The 17,814-nt window shown below is 35.3% G+C and overlaps 1 protein-coding gene across 6 annotated transcripts in view; it reads left to right on the top strand.

The window, feature by feature from the left end:
* THOC2 (THO complex subunit 2) overlaps positions 1-17,814 on the top strand; it is a 110,268-nt gene that overhangs the window by 84,679 nt on the left and 7,775 nt on the right. For 2 of the 6 annotated variants that reach the window (XM_058441429.1, XM_058441425.1), the window contains 13 exons: positions 971-1,099; positions 1,449-1,580; positions 1,670-1,854; positions 2,358-2,536; positions 2,781-2,883; positions 4,329-4,759; positions 4,968-5,026; positions 6,411-6,527; positions 11,727-11,864; positions 12,205-12,274; positions 12,357-12,514; positions 14,701-14,777; positions 15,254-15,299. In XM_058441429.1, the coding sequence (XP_058297412.1) occupies positions 971-1,099; positions 1,449-1,580; positions 1,670-1,854; positions 2,358-2,536; positions 2,781-2,883; positions 4,329-4,759; positions 4,968-5,026; positions 6,411-6,527; positions 11,727-11,864; positions 12,205-12,274; positions 12,357-12,514; positions 14,701-14,777; positions 15,254-15,281 (1,806 nt within the window). In that variant the 3' untranslated portion in view covers positions 15,282-15,299. Of the gene's footprint in view, positions 1-970; positions 1,100-1,448; positions 1,581-1,669; positions 1,855-2,357; positions 2,537-2,780; positions 2,884-4,328; positions 4,760-4,967; positions 5,746-6,410; positions 6,528-11,726; positions 11,865-12,204; positions 12,275-12,356; positions 12,515-14,700; positions 14,778-15,253; positions 15,300-17,814 lie in introns of those variants that run through there. The other 4 variants (XM_058441426.1, XM_058441427.1, XM_058441428.1 and 1 more) reach the window with 3 other exon arrangements.

Below are 17,814 nucleotides of genomic sequence, written 5' to 3'. Positions count from 1 at the left end.
AACTATTAACTAAGTATTTGAGTTTACGTGTTGTATCATAATAGGTAGAACTCTCTTCTCCATTCTTAACCTTCACTTCTCAAAAAAAAAAAAAAAAAGACAAAAAAGTTTACACCTTCACACACATATAAAAGCAGGGAAGCTTTTCAATATGGTCATATTCACATTTTGCATTTAGCTTTTTTCTTATTACTACATTTTGTGGTTTAAAAACATAATGTGGCTGGGCGCAGTGGCTCATGCCTGTAATCCCGGTACTTTGGGAGGCCGAGGTGGGTGGATCACGAGGTCAGGAGATCGAGACCATCCTGGCTAACATGGTGAAACCCCGTCTTTACTAAAAAAAAATATAAAAAAATTAGCCGGGTGTGGTGGCGGGTACCTGTAGTCCCAGCTACTCGGGAGGCTGAGGCAGGAGAATGGTGTGAACCCAAGAGGCGGAGCTTGCAGTGAGCCAAGATCGCACCACAGCACTCCAGCCTGGGTGACAGAGTAAGACTCTGTCTCAAAACAAAACAAAACAAAACAAAACAAAACAAAACAAAACAAAAAACATAATGTATGTTCCAGTATGTCAGCTGCCTATTTTTAATTCCTATCAGCATTTCCTCTGCTTACTCTCCCCGTAACCCCAGTAATATGTATGACTAAGTGGTTAAGAAACTATTATGTAATAATAAAAAAAACTATTATGTAATAATAATGATAGTTTTTTTTTTTTTTTTTCCTGTCACTGTAAATCAGCTTTCTTTATAAAAGTTCTTGTTTTGGATGGTTGTTTTATGAATGCACTGTTTCCCCACAAAAGCCAAAATCTCCAAAGTTCTCTGCAGTGTCATTATATAAAGGGAATATACATTTTGACTAAGCTTACCTGTTTATTATGACTTGCTATAAGAGCATCTTCTAATATTTTTAACTGATTTTGACCTTGATTTGTTTATATTTTTTAAACATTTTTTTCCTGTAGGTTTTCTCTGACATAATTTACACAGTTGCAAGCTGTACTGAAAATGAAGCCAGTCGATATGGAAGGTTTCTTTGCTGCATGTTAGAGACTGTGACCAGGTGGCATAGTGATAGAGCCACATATGAAAAGGTATGACTAATAAAAACCCTTATATTTTACCCTTGTATATAATGACCACATCCATTAATGTCTAGATAGTTGAGTTTTAAAAGAGAAGCTGAGTTTAAGATTCAGTTGTAAAACTGTGTTTATAAGCACAATTAATTCGTTATTAAAAAGTGCTGTATACTTTTTTATTCTATCTCAAACTGACATTCCAAATTAGCATCTTTGTATAAGTTGAACTTTTTGTGACTACTTATCCAAATACACATGATGTTTTTACACGGAAACGTTGATCTAGTCTACTTAAGTTTCAATTTCTGCTATTTTGTGGATCATAATTTTTCTTTAAAGGTGACAAACCTTGTTTCCTTAGGAATGTGGAAACTATCCAGGATTCCTTACCATATTACGGGCAACTGGATTTGATGGTGGAAATAAGGCTGATCAATTAGACTATGAAAATTTTCGACATGTTGTACATAAATGGCATTACAAACTAACCAAGGTAAAAAAAAAAATAGGATTTTTCAAAGGCAAATTTTTCCCTTTATACTTGTACTTTTATAATAATGGATCTGAAAATGTTTGTTGTAGGCATCGGTACATTGCCTTGAAACAGGCGAATATACTCATATCAGGAATATCTTGATTGTGCTAACAAAAATACTTCCTTGGTACCCAAAAGTTTTGAATCTGGGTCAAGCTTTGGAAAGAAGAGTACACAAAATCTGCCAAGAAGAAAAAGAGAAGAGGCCAGATCTATATGCGTTGGCTATGGGGTAACAAAATTATATTTTAATGTGATTTACAAGACTAGATGACAGAAGGATTCTGAAGACTTTAAAATGTTTTACAGTGTTGAAGTTTATCTTCTGCCTTCAGGAGATTATGGGAGATTATGCGATCATGTTCCCACAGGCTGGTGAGAGTTACCACTTCTGATTATCAACTTCCGGTCTATACTGGATGATAGTTTTTTAAAAGTCATATATAATGTTTCTTGATTGGGAGGAAATATAATTTTATCATCATAGTTAACAGATCTTCAAGAGTAAAAGAAAAAAGCCATCTTAGTTTAAGGATTAGTTTATAGTGAAATTGTAATTTTTAAGAAAGTTGGGCATTCTATAAAAACTTTCAAGAACTTATTAAAAATTGGTATTTTTTAATTCTCTAGAACCACATAGTAGAATGAATAACTTGCTAATTTTATTCTTAAAAACCTCATGTTTATGTTTTTTGATTTGTGTTTGTATATTTAAACACTTTGTGCGACTTTCAGCTACTCTGGGCAGTTGAAAAGTAGAAAGTCATACATGATACCTGAAAATGAGTTTCATCACAAAGACCCCCCTCCGAGGAATGCAGTTGCCAGTGTGCAAAATGGGCCTGGTGGTGGGCCTTCTTCATCCTCAATAGGAAGTGCATCTAAATCGGATGAAAGCAGTGCTGAGGAGACTGGTATGCTTATTTGTAGAAACTTATAAGTAATATGTTTTATTTCAACAAAGTGAAATGTTTTGTATCACAGAACGAGTACAATGCTGGCTTAGTATTACTTTTTATTCCCTAGATAGGAGTATATAAGCATTAAGAAGTAATCAGCCTGCTGTTTCTTTCTAATTATTCTCTAATCATTTTGCTCTGACATTGTAGCTTATTTACATTTAGGGGCTTCTTAAATAAAACCTTACTTTTATTTCAGATAAATCAAGGGAGAGATCTCAGTGTGGTGTGAAAGCTGTTAATAAAGCTTCTAGTACCACACCTAAAGGGAATTCAAGCAATGGAAATAGTGGCTCTAACAGGTAGGAATACTGTGCCATGTGTTGTAATTCTAAATTCTTTTTAAAAATGATTTTTATGTATTTTTTTGAGACGGGGTCTTGCAATGTTGCCCAGGCTGGTCTGGAACTTCTGGCCTCAAGCGATCTGCCTGCCTTGGCTTTCCACACTGCTGGAATTAGAGGCATGAGCCACTGCACCTGGCCCTCATAATTCTAAATTCTTATGAGTCCTCATGAGTAGAAGGGGAGTGGTTGTTGAGTAATGTGAAAAGTCATTTATGTTGGGCTTTGAAATTTTGTATGTACCCTATTTTGCTGATACGCTTTACATCCTAATTATGTTTTGTATAGTTATGCTTGTATAACAACTTTGTTTCTCCTGCTGGGATACTCAGGGGAATGTAGGTGTGAAGTTAAACAAATATTTTAGGATAGAGGGATTGCTGTGAACAATCTGAGTAAGGAAAGACATAAGAAAAGCCTACACTAATTTAAGTAGTGATCCATCCAGCTAAGTAATGCATTTCCTGATAGTAGTTCCCTTGGTTGGTTTGTGGGATATAATTTTGGTTTTTACCGTTTATTCTCATAGGTTATAAATGTATGCCAAAAAAGAGCCTGACATTATTTTAATAATTCTTTTTTTATTTTTTTTGAGACAGAGTTTCTTTCCATCACCCAGGCTGGAGTGCAGTGGCGTGATCTCAGCTCACTGCAACCTCCGCCTCCTGGGTTGAAGCGATTCTTGTGCCTCAGCCTCCCTAGTAGCTGGGATTACAAGCGTGTGCCACCACTCCCGGCTAATTTTTTGTGTGTTTTTAGTAGTGACAGGGTTTTGCCATGTTTACCAGGCTGGTCTCAAACTCCTGGCCTCACGTGATTTGCCTGCCTTGGCCTCCCAAAGTGCTGGATTATAGGTGTGAACCACCGTGCCCGGCTAATAATTCTTTTAAATCTGCAATTCATGAGTTTGTTTATGATTTACTGGATAAAGAAATACTTCCTTTTTTTTGAGATGGAGTCTTGCTCTGTCACTCAGGCTGGAGTGCAGTGGTGTGATTTTGGCTCACTGCAACCTCTGCCTCCCAGGTTCAAGTGATTCTCTTGCCTCAGCCTCCAGAGTAGCTGGGATTACAGGTGCCCGCCACCATGCCCAGCTAAGTTTTTTATGTTTTTAGTAGAGACGGGGTTTCACCATGTTGGCCAGGCTGGTCTCAAACTCCTGACCTCAAGTGATCCTCCTCTGCCTCCCAAAGTGCTGGGATTACAGGTGTGAGCCACTGCACCCGACCATTACTTCCTTTTTCCTTGTCTTAAAGTTGTCCTTTAGTTTTCAAAGGACTCCCCCTTAGTTCTAGTATTTTTGAAGTTAGTAAGAAACCCTTTATGATATATTTTATCATATATCAGACAAAGGATGTATTTTATGATTATTTGTGTTAAAATCCCATGTTTTTATTCTTAAGCAACAAAGCTGTTAAAGAAAATGACAAAGAAAAAGGGAAAGAGAAAGAAAAAGAGAAAAAAGAAAAGACTCCAGCTACTACTCCAGAGGCCAGGGTACTTGGTAAAGATGGTAAAGAAAAACCAAAGGAAGAGCGGCCAAATAAAGATGAAAAAGCAAGAGAGACCAAGGAAAGAACGCCGAAGTCTGACAAAGAGAAAGAAAAATTCAAGAAGGAAGAAAAAGCTAAAGATGAGAAATTTAAGACCACTGTCCCCAACGCAGAATCAAAATCAACTCAAGAAAGGGAAAGAGAGAAGGAGCCATCCAGAGAAAGAGATATAGCAAAGGAAATGAAATCAAAGGAAAATGTTAAAGGAGGAGAAAAAACGCCAGTTTCTGGGTCCTTGAAATCACCTGTTCCCCGATCAGATATTCCAGAGCCTGAAAGGGGCAAGTTTACCTTTCTTTATATGTTCTTACCTTTTGTTATTTTAATGTATAGTTGGTTATTGTCTCCTTGTTTTGGTAAGTTATATAGGGATTTTGCTAGGGGAACTTGATTGTCATATAAGTTGGGTTTTTCTTCTTCTTCTTTTTTTTAAGTGTTTGGAAAACTAGAAATGTACCTTATTCTGACTATTTCTTTTTGTCTTAACAGAACAAAAACGCCGCAAAATTGATACCCACCCTTCTCCATCACATTCCTCCACAGTAAAGGTTAGTATAGCCTGAGGAAGGCAGCGTCCATGTTAGGCTCACCTGTTTGGAATACCAGTGTCCTGACTTCCTTCAAGTCTTATGCCAAGCATTCACTGGAGCCACTGGAGGTTTTATATTGCATTAGAAAATGAATTTTTCTATATTGGTGGACTGATTTTTTTTCCTATTGAGTATTTTTATTATAAAAATGTTAAAACTTCAAGGACTTAGCACTAATTTTGTAGTGTTTCAAAGTGCAAGAGAAATTTTACCCAGAAGTGCCTCAACTGCTTTAAGCAGTCTTTTTTGGAGTGCAATGGTAGCTACAAGCAAACGAATCTTTTCAGCAGAATGAAGCCTATTTTTCAGCATATTGAAGAATATATAGCACTGAAGACTTCCTGGATGATACAGGATAAACAAGTTACCTCTGAATTCAAGCTTCTTGATGAGCATCATACCGATGTGTGCCTTCTAAGAAGGAGTCTTGAAAGGAGTTCCATTTTAAAGTCTCCTTGGTGATCAGTTCTCCTGTAGTTGTGTATATTCAGTGAGCATGCAGCTTCTGTTGTATCTTCCTTTGGAGGTTTGTTTATACCCATTGGGTTCCCAACAAGTTGAACCTTGCGTTACGATAAAAGCAGATGTGGCATCCAATCCTACCACCCAGCAAAGAGAAACCCCAGGCATTCAACTGCAGCACAAAATCGTGGGTGTAGCCTTCTTGAAGACTCAGGGTAGCCATTCCTTGCTCCATATTTAATTTTAATTCTAAAGTCATCTAATTTCATGGAATCTTTGAATTTGCAGTACGTTGAACTTTTAAAAAACTGTAAGTTATTAATTCTTCATCAAGAGCACTGTGGTGGAATATCGTAGTTGATTTCTTTTTCTTTTTTTTTTAATGCTTCCTTTGTGTGTGGGAGGTGTGAGATTCACCATGATAGGCACTTTGCAGAAAAAAAAAAGTGATTACTCTATTTTGTTTTCTTGTTAATGCAATGCCACTGAATTTTTCAGCTAGGATTTTAAAATGTGTATATTCATATTAGAGTTACAAGTAAAGTACAATGTGAATCCTCCCAATTAAAGAAGAACTATGAAAAATATAAGGCAATGTTGTTCTTCCACAGTGACCTCCAGTATTTTAAATTTTTTGTGGGGAAAAAAATGTTTTGCTTTCTTAAACCTCTTGACTATAGCTTAAGTAGAGAGTATGAACAATGTGGCATTGACATTTATTTTTAAATTCTGAGCAGAGATTTTTATTTCTTACATTGAGTACATTTAATTTAGTTTTTAACATTACAATTCCATTACATGTTTTTTTTATTGTTGATATTCATATTGATAATGACGTCATGAAATTTATCCTCACAAGAAGTAGCTGGTTTATTTCCAGGTTACAGCCATACTTCCCAAAGTTCCTCTGGGTTCTGAGAACTATGCCAGCTCACCTGTCATCTCCATTCATTTTCTACAGGACAGTCTCATCGAACTCAAGGAATCTTCAGCAAAGGTTTGAGTCTTTTAAAATCATCATGCCTAAGTAAACCAAATGTTCTTTACTTATTTTATTTAGTAGCTGTCCTCACCCTAGTACATTCATTAAGCTGAGATCAGTGGGATAAAGTACTCTGCTTACATTAAATAACCTTCAAAAATATTAAATGTTAAAACTGAAACAACAGATGACAGTGGTCCCTTTTAATGAGATTGTTATAAAATGTGTGTAATGTGGCAACATTTCTATCATCTCTCTTTGCTTGCTGTGTTATACATTCTCCTTTTATGCTTTTTCAAAATCTGGAAATAAGTTTAACATTCGGGGAAGAGGTTATTTGATTGTTTTGGGTTTATTTAATTTTTCAAAACAAATCTGCCAGGCTGTCTGACTGTTTAGACAACCCAAAATACCAAAAAATAAATTTGATGCATTCACATATCTGTTTTAAAAATGGAACTCATCTCAATCTATAAAAATTCTTTATATATCCTCTGCTGAGGTACCTTTTTGGTAGTTATAGCACAATATCAGGAGATACAGCTAATGTGAAAGAATCATTCCCCTGGAGAGGAATACTCAGTGGTTGTGTTTACATGTCAGTATTAATTCTTACCTATTATTCTACTTTCTTGAGTATTCTGCTACTAAAAGTAGTGTGCAGTTTGTGTATCTTATTACAGAGTTTATTTCAGTATTATACTTGAATTGTCCATTGTTCATATTGTTTTGTCTTTGTTATAAAACATGTACCCTTCTTTGATTTTCTACTTTGCCTCCTCTTACAAGCTACAAGCAAATGAATCTGCTCAGCAGAATGAAGCCTATTTTTCAGCATAAATATTGCTTACCATGATTAAAATAGAAATCAGCTAAGCATGATTTCTTTACTGGTGGACCAAATGAAATTTTGAAACAGAGCCAGTTGACATTACTAACTACTTTTAGATGTATAGATTTATAATGAAATGTCTGTGGATATTGGGCAAATAAGCACTAATTTTTAAGTTTATATTAGCCAGTGTACCTGTGTCCTAAAATTGTAGCATTGTTTTTTAGAATATACTGTATTAATCAAAAGTCTCAGCTATACTGGGAGAACTTCCATTTAGTTTTATTTTTTTTCTGATTTGAATGGATGTTTTATTTGAAGTAGATATCAAGATTATTCTGTAATATGCTATTGAAGAACAAGCCGAAATAACACATTAGACACAACATCAACTTAATGACATTGTTTTTGAAAATTCTAAACGTCCAACGTATTTTTGTTTTGTTTTGGTGTTAGCCATAACATCACAATACTAACAGAGTTCTCCATACCTAGTAGGAGTTACAAAAATATTGATATCAGGTTGGAATTATATACGGCTATTTTTTATTACATGGGATTATTATTTAAAATGATGTTCCTATTTAGGTTAGTTTTGGAAAACTTAATTTATATTCCATTTCGATTTTGATATCTATAGAACTTTCATTTAATGTAAACTTTTTATTGGCTAACTTAAATATATACTGCAATATAGTAGGTTTTTATAACCAGTTTCGAATTGTTTATGTCAGTCTTAACCATCAGTGACTTCTATGGGCTATTTTAAATTAATGGGCTAACAGTGTTAACTTCTGAATATTTGTTTACTGAAACATACTTTGAAGCAGTTTGTAACCTGCTGTTAAAATTAACTGGATTTTCTAATCGATGATGGTTCCTCACATTTGTGAAAAGGCCTTTTGAAAATATGTACTGTCTCATTTCATGCTCACAGCAGTGCTGTGAGGTAGACAGGGCAAGTGGATAGTGTCTTTTTGACAAATGAGAGACTAAAAAAGTTCTTTAGCTTTCCCAGTTACATACAATTTGTTAGTATCAAAACATGAACTAAAATTAAGGTTCCTTGATTCCTAGCACCACCCATTTCCACAATAGTTGAAAGGGTTTTTCTAGCTCCTTTAGTGTATTTGCCTTGGTTTTTAAAAATTACAGTGATTCAAGTCAATCTCCCACATCCCTCCTTTTTAAAAATGGTGTTTTGCAGGCCTTTAAAATTTAATTAATTTATTCCACATGCAACCAGAAAAATTTGAAAATGGCATATGCATATGCTTCTAAAAATTGTGTGACTCCTACTACTTTTCAGATCTTTAGTGGTTAGCATGGTGCCTGGCAGTATAAGGTTAGGTATTCAATAAATATTTGAAGTGATCTCTTAAGCCTTTGCACTTTGTTAAAGCATGCAAAGTACTGGTTTGCATAGTAGCTGATGTTGCATTTTTATGTGTCTAGAAAGTTTAATAGCATATGAATGTCTTCGAAAAAAAATTTCACTGGACTTTGAGTGATCTCCAAAGTTGATTATCTTTAGCCTGTTTCTGAGGTAGCTTTTACTTTCTAGAGGGTTTGGAAGATACACATCTATTTTCATATTATCTTGTCACTTGTACCTATAAAATTCTCTCCCTGCTTTAGTTTGACTTTTTAGTTATGCTTTGTCTGTGGGATTCTCTTTATTATTTATTTGCTATTTTTACTTTCTAATTTGTGGTAAAAGCAATACATGGATTTTAGCTTTTCAAATGAGATTAGCTAAAAGAAGAAAAATCTAACTTAGTATCCAAATCTTTCTGTCAGTTCACCCTTTACCCCTAGTTTCCAAATAGTGTATTTCTAGTTTTGATCAATTGTGTTTTGATGTAGCAATTCTAGCAGCTACTTTTGATGAAGATAGTGTTAAAAAAAAAAAAAAAGCAAGTTCCATTATTCAGCCTCTCTGTAATTTAGGAGGGCATCAGTAACCACCTCAAGACAGAATTTAGCTTTTAATTTGTTCACCATCTTAAAATGAGGATTTACAGCCAAACCCAAGCCTAAAAGTGAAGCCATCTTTATATAATATAGTGAAGCTTTAATGAAGTCAGTGGAGCAGTGTTTTCTGAAACAGATTTTGAAAATCAGTCAAATTCTTTTTTGGACCTTAATGATCCCAATGTCAAGAATAAAAGCCAATCAAGAACAAAACCCAGCAATGCTACATACAAATCCATTTAATGAATCCTTAATTTTGTTTGTTAAACTTGTATTGAGTATTCACTGTGTGTACAAGGAACTAGGAAGTATGTAAAAGTAGAAAGGCACCTTAGCTCTTCTACGACACTGGAAACTGTTATGGACAAAAATGTATGACATGAAGTTAATAGGGAGCACTTGTCATAAAAAAAAGGTAAATATAAAATAATGGAAAGTGAGTTGCAGAGTTGAGGGATGGTTGAGTGCTGATGGCTTTGGCCATCTTTGAAGGCTAAGTAGGATTTTAAGAAGTTAAGATAAAAATGAACAACCATTCTAGTAATGAGAGCTGCTGGAAAGGACAGATGTTAGGGAGCAGTGATAGCCACAGCATAGAATGCATTGGGTTACTGTAGCAGGATATAATTGTGAAAAGATGGTGGAGAGTTTGGAATGCCTAAACTAAGGGGTATGCATTTAATTCATTAGGCAATGAGAAACTCTGTTTTTATGCAAAAGAGTATTGTGATCAGAACTATTCTAAAGAAGGAATTGAATTGGGTACATTCTGAACTAAGAATTTCTGATTGTGTGTCAGTTGAGCTATGTGACTTTTTATGTCAAGAATGGAGTATTTGAACATTAATGCCAGAAGTAAGTTCTAGAAAAATTTCTCAATTCCTCGCAGTACAGAAAGTAAGCACAGTTCAAAACTTCATTATTAATAAGGGTTGTGTGTGTGTGTGTATTTTTTTTTTGCTTTTATTGGGAAAAATTACTACTTAGAGAAGTCTTCTTTGAGTATTGCAGCAATATTTCCTTTGTCTTAATCATTTTCATAAATAATGTTAAGATATGAATAAACCTCACGATTAGAAAAATCTTGGTGTCATTTAAGGCATTCTAGCCAGCAAGAGTATCTTTTAGACAAGTACTTTAATGACTATCATTCTCTTGCTCTTTATTAATAAGCATTTTGTCTATTTCAGTTTATCAACTTTTAAACATTGAAATTTTAAAGAATCTACTTCTGCATTGCTATGGCAGTATTTCTGAGCCAACTGAATTGAAAATGTTTGGTGGTGTTAAAAAATAAGTGTTTAATTCTCAGACTGATGTGATGGTCTTTATTTTTCACATATTCCTTTGAATACCAAAGGATTTCTTCATGTAAAAATATTTGACTTTTGACTCACTATTCTATTTGTTCCTAAGGTATATCTAGCATTGTGTAGTTATGTAATGAGTTATATTCAGTATTCTGCTGCATAATACTTTTAATGTCTTAAACATAGGCTTGTAGCACAGATATAAATGCCATAAGATTAGGTATCTGATTATTTCCTGACTACTTCCTAAATATTTTATGTTACAGCATATTTCCATATTTACAACTCACCTAAGAAGGGTTATCTCTCAATTATTTAGTTAGAATATCCTTGATGATTGGCTGTTTTATTGCGTGTAGCCCTTTTGGCAGAGAAAGAATAGACAGAGGAGCATATTAGTTCATTATTTTTTAGTCTTTTGAATTGTTTAATCATCTTCAGCTGACTAGATGGCTTTCTGAGGTATTTAGAACCAGGAAGACAAATTTCAAGTTAATTGTGATTATTTTGATAGAAATTGGAGTGCTTTCAGAAGTAGAGAACACGCAGCCTTTACATTTGTAAAAATAATTTGGGATAATCTTTGCATGGTTCAGTGAGGCAGAAAAGAATTATTAGCAAAATCATAGCTAGGTTTTATTTTTATACTTTTGCCCATTGCCGTTATTGACTGCCTATCGGTGGATGGTAAGACTATTTAAAATTTCCATGATTGTGTAGAGGTGTTTTTTTCTTTTTCTTTTTTTTAAACAGTAGAGAAAGTCCAGTCACTATTGTTCATATGTGGACTCTTGTAATGGTGGTTATAGGTCTTTACAATAGAGCTATAAGGAATACTCGAGCTGGTGAATTTACTAATAAGTCTCAGTTGAGGCACAAATGAACTGATGGAGTTTAAATGGTAATTTTTATAAGGCCAAGAATTGAAGCCTTTGTATAATTTGTGCCATGCCCTTTTATTTTACCTCTTGTAATCCAGATAGCTGACCAGTTTTGACTTTGGGTATAATTTCCAATTGTGTTTCATTTAATAAACAAACAAATGATGCCAATACTGGAAAACTAATAATCTTTAGTAATATTGCCTTAATTTAACAGCTCTACATTAATCATACTCCTCCACCACTGTCCAAGAGTAAGGAGAGAGAAATGGACAAGAAAGATTTGGACAAGTCAAGGGAAAGATCCAGAGAAAGAGAGAAAAAAGATGAAAAGGACAGGAAAGAGCGGAAAAGGGTTTGTAAATTCTTTTTAAACTAGTTTGGAAAGCTCATTATCATGTACACCAGTGTGTATGTTGCCTTTTAAAAAATACTAGTTTGTTCCATAGTATGTTATTTCATGATTTTATTGATATTTTTTACCCCGAAGTGTTTGCATCTTCTACGTTAATAAGGATCTTCAGCCTAGTAATCTCTATCAGCTCTGCTTGTCTTTCATGCCATTTTACCAAGTATGTGAAGCTACTACAAATACTCTCCATTGCTAGTTAGCTGTGCCCTTCTCATATAAAAGTAATACTTTAAAACAAAAACAAAAGCCCTTGGTCAATGTAGTTCACAATTATTGGTTCTAGGATCACTCAAACAACGACCGTGAAGTGCCACCGGACTTAACCAAGAGACGTAAAGAGGAGAATGGAACAAGTAGGTAGACTTATTCATATCTTTGAAGATATCATCGAAGTGAATTGGAAAAGGCTTTCATGATTTTCTTTTGTAATTTTAGTGGGGGTTTCAAAACATAAAAGTGAAAGTCCTTGTGAATCTCCTTATCCAAATGAGAAAGACAAGGAAAAAAATAAGTCAAAATCTTCAGGCAAAGAAAAAGGCAGTGATTCATTTAAATCTGAGAAGATGGATAAAATCTCCTCCGGTGGCAAAAAGGTAAATTAGGAAAATAAAGGAATAATATGCTTTATCTTAAAAAAAAATCAACTCTGAAAATTTAGCAAATATTGAATTTTTTTCCTAGTCCTGTAGTCTTTTGTTCATTACTTAGGGGTGGGAAGAAGAGGTATTGAGGGAGGGCATTCCGTTTGGGGAATTTGAGTCAGTTCAGTCCCAGATTACTAGGAGGGTAGAGTTAGTATACCTCTGAGATTCCTTTCCCCTCTGCATTCCATTCCCACCTACTTCTGTTGATTGAGTTTCAGCTGTTCTTTGCATTTTCTTTTTTCTCCACCAACTCTTTGCTTTTAGTTTCTCTTTATTCCTGAGATGAAAATATGGCCACATGTATTCTCTCTGACCATCATAGCATCATAAAGTCTTGATTGTGATTTGAAACATTTTTGTAACATTTTCTCCTAATAAACTCATTTGTTTGAAACTTGTATTTGATTTAAAAATTGAGTATAAGATACATTCTCTTACATATTAATGGTTGATATTTAAAATGAATCTCATGCATCTGCCATAAAGTAATAAGCAAGCCATTACTAAAGTATAAATTGTTTCCAAAACATTGTTATATATATTGAAAATATATGCCATTTATTCATAGTTCATAAAAATAGCTTTAGAAAATTATATAATGAACATTTTAATTCTATGCTTTAAAAGATAGGCTGTTCTTTTAGGTGTTTTTTAATTGAGGTAAAATTCAAATAACATAAAATTAATCATTTTAAAGGTGTACATTTAAGTGACATTTAGTATATTTACAGTACTGTGTAATCATCTCTATCTAGTTCCAAAACATTTTTATCACCTCCAAGAGAAAACTCTATACCCATTTAAACAGTCACTCCCATTTCCCCTTCTCCTCAGCCCCTGGGAACCATAAGTCTGTTTTCTTTATGGATTCACTCATTCTGAGTATTTTATATAAATGAAATAGTACAATAATGTGCCCTTTTGTGTCTGATGTCTTTCACTTAGCATCATGTTTTTGAAGTTCTTCCATGTTGTAGCATGTGTCATTTACTTCATTTCTTTTTATAGCTAAGTAATATTTCATTATATGAATATACCACATTTGTTTATCCATTTGTCAGTTGATGGAGTTTTGAATTGTTTCCACGTTTTGGCTATTGTGAGTAGTGCTGCTGTGAACATTTGTGTGGGGCTATAAGTATTTGTTCAAACACCTTTTTTTTTTTGAGACGGAGTCTCGCTGTCACCCAGGTTGGAGTGCAGTGGCGCGATCTGGGCTCACTGCAGGCTCCGCCTCCCGGGTTCACGCCATTCTCCTGCCTCAGCCTCCCGAGTAGCTGGGACTACAGGCGCCCGCTACCATGCCCGGCTAATTTTTTGTATTTTTAGTAGAGACGGGGTTTCACCTTGTTAGCCGGGATGGTCTCGATCTCCTGACCTCGTGATCCGCCCGCCTCGGCCTCCCAAAGTGCTGGGATTACAGGTGTGAGCCACCGCGCCTGGCCACAAACACCTATTTTTAATTGTCTTGGATATATGCCCAAGAATGGAATTTCTGGGTTATATGGTAATTCTGTGTTTAACTTTTTGAGGAACCACCAAAATCTTTTAGACAGTGGCTGTACAGTTTACATTTCTACCAACAAAGTATCAGAGTGCAGATTTCTCTACATCCTTGTCAACACTGGTTATTTTCTGTTTTTGTTTTTTATTATAGCCATTCCAGTAAGTGTGAAGTGGTGTCTCATTGTGGTTTCGATTTGCATTTTGTTAATAACTAATGATGTTGAACATCTTTTCATGTGCTTATTGGCCATTTGTTTATCTTTCAAGAAATCTGTTCAGATACCTTGACCATTTTTTATTTAGAGGGTTTGTGTTTCTGTTGCTCAGTTGTAAGAGTTCTTTATATATTTTGGATACTAGATCCTTATGAGATAGGTGATTTGTAAATTTTTTCTCCAGTTCTATAGGTTGTCTTTTCACTTTCTTGATAGTGTTCTTTGATGCATGAATGTTTTTACTTTTGGTGAAGTTCAATGTATCTATTTTTTTCCTTTTGTTGCTTATGCTTTTGGTGTCATATTAAGTGAGTTTTTGAAGACAAATATAGCTCGTGGGTGATGAAAAGGGGTTTTGAGCTGGCTTTTATATTTGGTTTTCCCTTCCCCAGCTAATTCTACCATTTCTTATAGGAGTCCAGGCATGATAAAGAAAAGATAGAAAAGAAAGAGAAACGGGACAGTTCAGGAGGAAAGGAAGAGAAGAAACAATATCCTTTTCATTTTGATGTTTTCAGTTAGTGTAATAGAAAGCTTTGATACTGGTCATGTTTACAGTTGTGCTCTTTTAGTATGTGGTTTAAATGCTTAAGGGCTGATTAGTTTTGAAATGGTCTTTCCAGTTAACTCTCTCAAAATGTGTGAAATCTGGAAGTGGGATACTTGATGTTCTTGATATTTAAAAATACTTCTGTGGTGACTGAGATGTTTTATGCCACTAAGGGAATTATATAGCCTTTCGGGTTATATTATCACAGGAAGAAAGGGAACAGAGAGTCACTAGGGCCAGGGACATTGGGAATAGAAGGGCAAAATGATGAGGCAGACAAGCAGAGCTGGTAGAGTTTGAGGCTACCAGGCTGGTCAGAGTCCATTTAGGCCTGCAACCTGAGGTGCTGTACTAAAAGGGGAGATGCTGTTCTTTCCACCATTCCCAAAAGTTGTTTTCCCTTAATTTGTCATCTACTCATAAGTCCTCGGACAAGCACAGATAATGAAGACTTTCCATCAAGGTGAGTGTTCTCTCACCACCTTTTCACTTAATGATAGAAACATAAAATGAGGTCTGATAATGCTGAAAAACTAGATGCATTTTACAAGCTACAACTACTTGTTTTTTTCACCTAAATATAACGACCAAGTCTTTGGGTATAGATGGAAAACAAGATTCAGAGTTATTTTTAAGCTGTTTTCATTTTAAGCTTGCTGATTAGCCACACATTTTTTTTTTTAAGCACTAAGATATATTTAAGAACATCTGGCTTTCTCTTCACCACTTATTCCCATCTTCTCTGGATAATTAATTATGTTTTTAAAGTCCTTATTGCCTTGTAAATGGTGGTGGTGGTATCTGCATTTTATAAGTGAAGAAACAGACTCTGAGAGGTTAAGTTGAAGATGGTCATAAAGATATTAGTCAGCAGAGCCAACACTTAAACCTCAGTCTTTCTATCCTTTAGTGTTCTCTGTTCCTTTTGCTTTCTCATGCTGGTGTGTTATCCAAAGATTTTTAAGTTTTCGTGCCAATTTTTTTTTTTTTTTTTAACCACTGCCCATGTTTTGCAACAGAAAATATGGTCTGTGTTTTTAGTTCTGGAATTTACAATGTGTAACTTTTTTTTTTTTTTTTTTGGTAATGCGCTTATGCTTTATGTGAGATTTAAAAAGTATTTTACCCATCTTAAATAAATTGTGTTTCCATCATAGTGGATACAGTGTTCAGACCCTAATATTGCCTTTTTTGAGCACTTAAGATAATCCGAATAGTTACTGTTTGATGATGCCTTAGTATTATTGAAGTACGTAGGACAATTTGCCCCCTAAATGTAATGGTTCCAGACAGCTGTATTTTGAGGCTGTTGACTCTGCCTTTATTTTTTTATTTTTTTTATTTTTTTGAGATGGAGTCTCACTCCATTGCCCAGGCTGGAGTGCAGTGGCGAGATCTCAGCTCACTGCAACCTCTGCTGCCCAGGTTCAAGCGATTCTCCTGCCTCAGCCTCCTGAGTAGCTGGGATTAGAGGCGCCTGCCACCACGCCCGGCTAATTTTTGTATTTTTAGTAGAGATGGGGTTTCACCATGTTGGCTAGGCTGGTCTTGAACTCTTGACCTCGTGATCCACCTGCCTCAGCCTCCCAAAGTGCTGGGATTACAGGTGTGAGCCACCGCGCCTGGCCGACTCTGCTTTTTTATAGCCCGTTTTCTTGCTTCCATGTTAGCCATCATTTCTTAATATATTAAGTATACTTGCTTTTCTGTACTTCCTTAATATATTAATTAAGTATACTTGCTTGTCTATACCTCCCCCCTAATATTATTGGATGCTTCTAATCTTTTATGAGACCAGATAGATAACCAAGGCTATTTACCAGTGTTTAAATTACAAGTGAGAAATGTCTGAGAGCCAGTTCTGTATAAGGGTATGGGCTTAAAGGTATGGATTTTGTCATCTTTATTTTGGCTGCAAAGCAGGGATTCGAGAGGTTGCCATATAGTCAACACATGATGAATGGTGTGCTTTTCCTGCTTTTTTGGTGCTTGCTATGTAAGTAGATTAGGGTAACGTAGGGTAAATGAGAGTTATAAAAGAATATTTAGAATTTAATAGCTTTAAAAGGAAATATTACTGCTAATTCTTCAATTCTAGCTGCTCCTACCCCCATCCCAACCTTGACAACTATCTTCTCTGGTGAGCCATAAACTCTTAATCCTCATTTTAACCTTTCTTTTAATCTGGCATTTTGCTGTCACATGTGGTCTCCCTATTAAAAGAAAAACAAAAAGCCCACCTTTCATATCTTCATGAGGAATGAGCCAGCCATTGTCACTGACAACTTTCACAGTGATTTTATATATCTCTCTTTACTCAGTACCTAAATATTATTCTTTTGTATGTGAAGGTTATGCTACAGATTTGAGTTTTTCTTACACTGACCATGAATTTGTATTTTACCCCTCTATATAATCTCTTAGGAACAAAGGGATGACAAAACTGGCCAGGGTTAGATATTTGGCTCTTGGTCTTATAGCAAAACTTCTATATTCAGATGTTCTTTTAAAAGTACATCTAGCTGGATGTCCATCCTGTTGAATTCCTCATTGACAACTTTGTACGATACTTTCTTCTTGGGTAGACTCTTAATTTTGTGAGACTTTGGTTGATGGTTCCTTTTTTTTTTTTTTTTTTTTTTTTTTTTTAAACAAAGAAGTCTCGCCGTTTTGCCCAGGCGGGAGTGTAATGGTGTGATCTTGGCTCACTGCAACCTCCGCCTTCCAGGTGATTCTCCTGGTGATTCTTCAAGAGATTCTCCTGCCTCATCCTCCTGAGTAGCTGGGATTACAGGCACGCACCACCATGCCTCACTAATTTTTGTATTTTTAGTAGAGACAAGGTTTCACCATGTTGGCCAGGCTGGTCTTGAACTCCCGACCTCAGGTGATCCACCCGCCTTGGCCTCCCAAAGTGCTGGGATTATAGGTCTGAGCCACTGTACTGGGCCATCTGGCTGATAGTTTCTTTTTTTTTT

This window comes from Hylobates moloch, unplaced genomic scaffold, assembly GCF_009828535.3.
Source record: "Hylobates moloch isolate HMO894 unplaced genomic scaffold, HMol_V3 SCAFFOLD_7, whole genome shotgun sequence".
Taxonomy (NCBI): domain Eukaryota; kingdom Metazoa; phylum Chordata; class Mammalia; order Primates; family Hylobatidae; genus Hylobates; species Hylobates moloch.
This window is presented reverse-complemented; position numbering and strand designations above follow the sequence as displayed.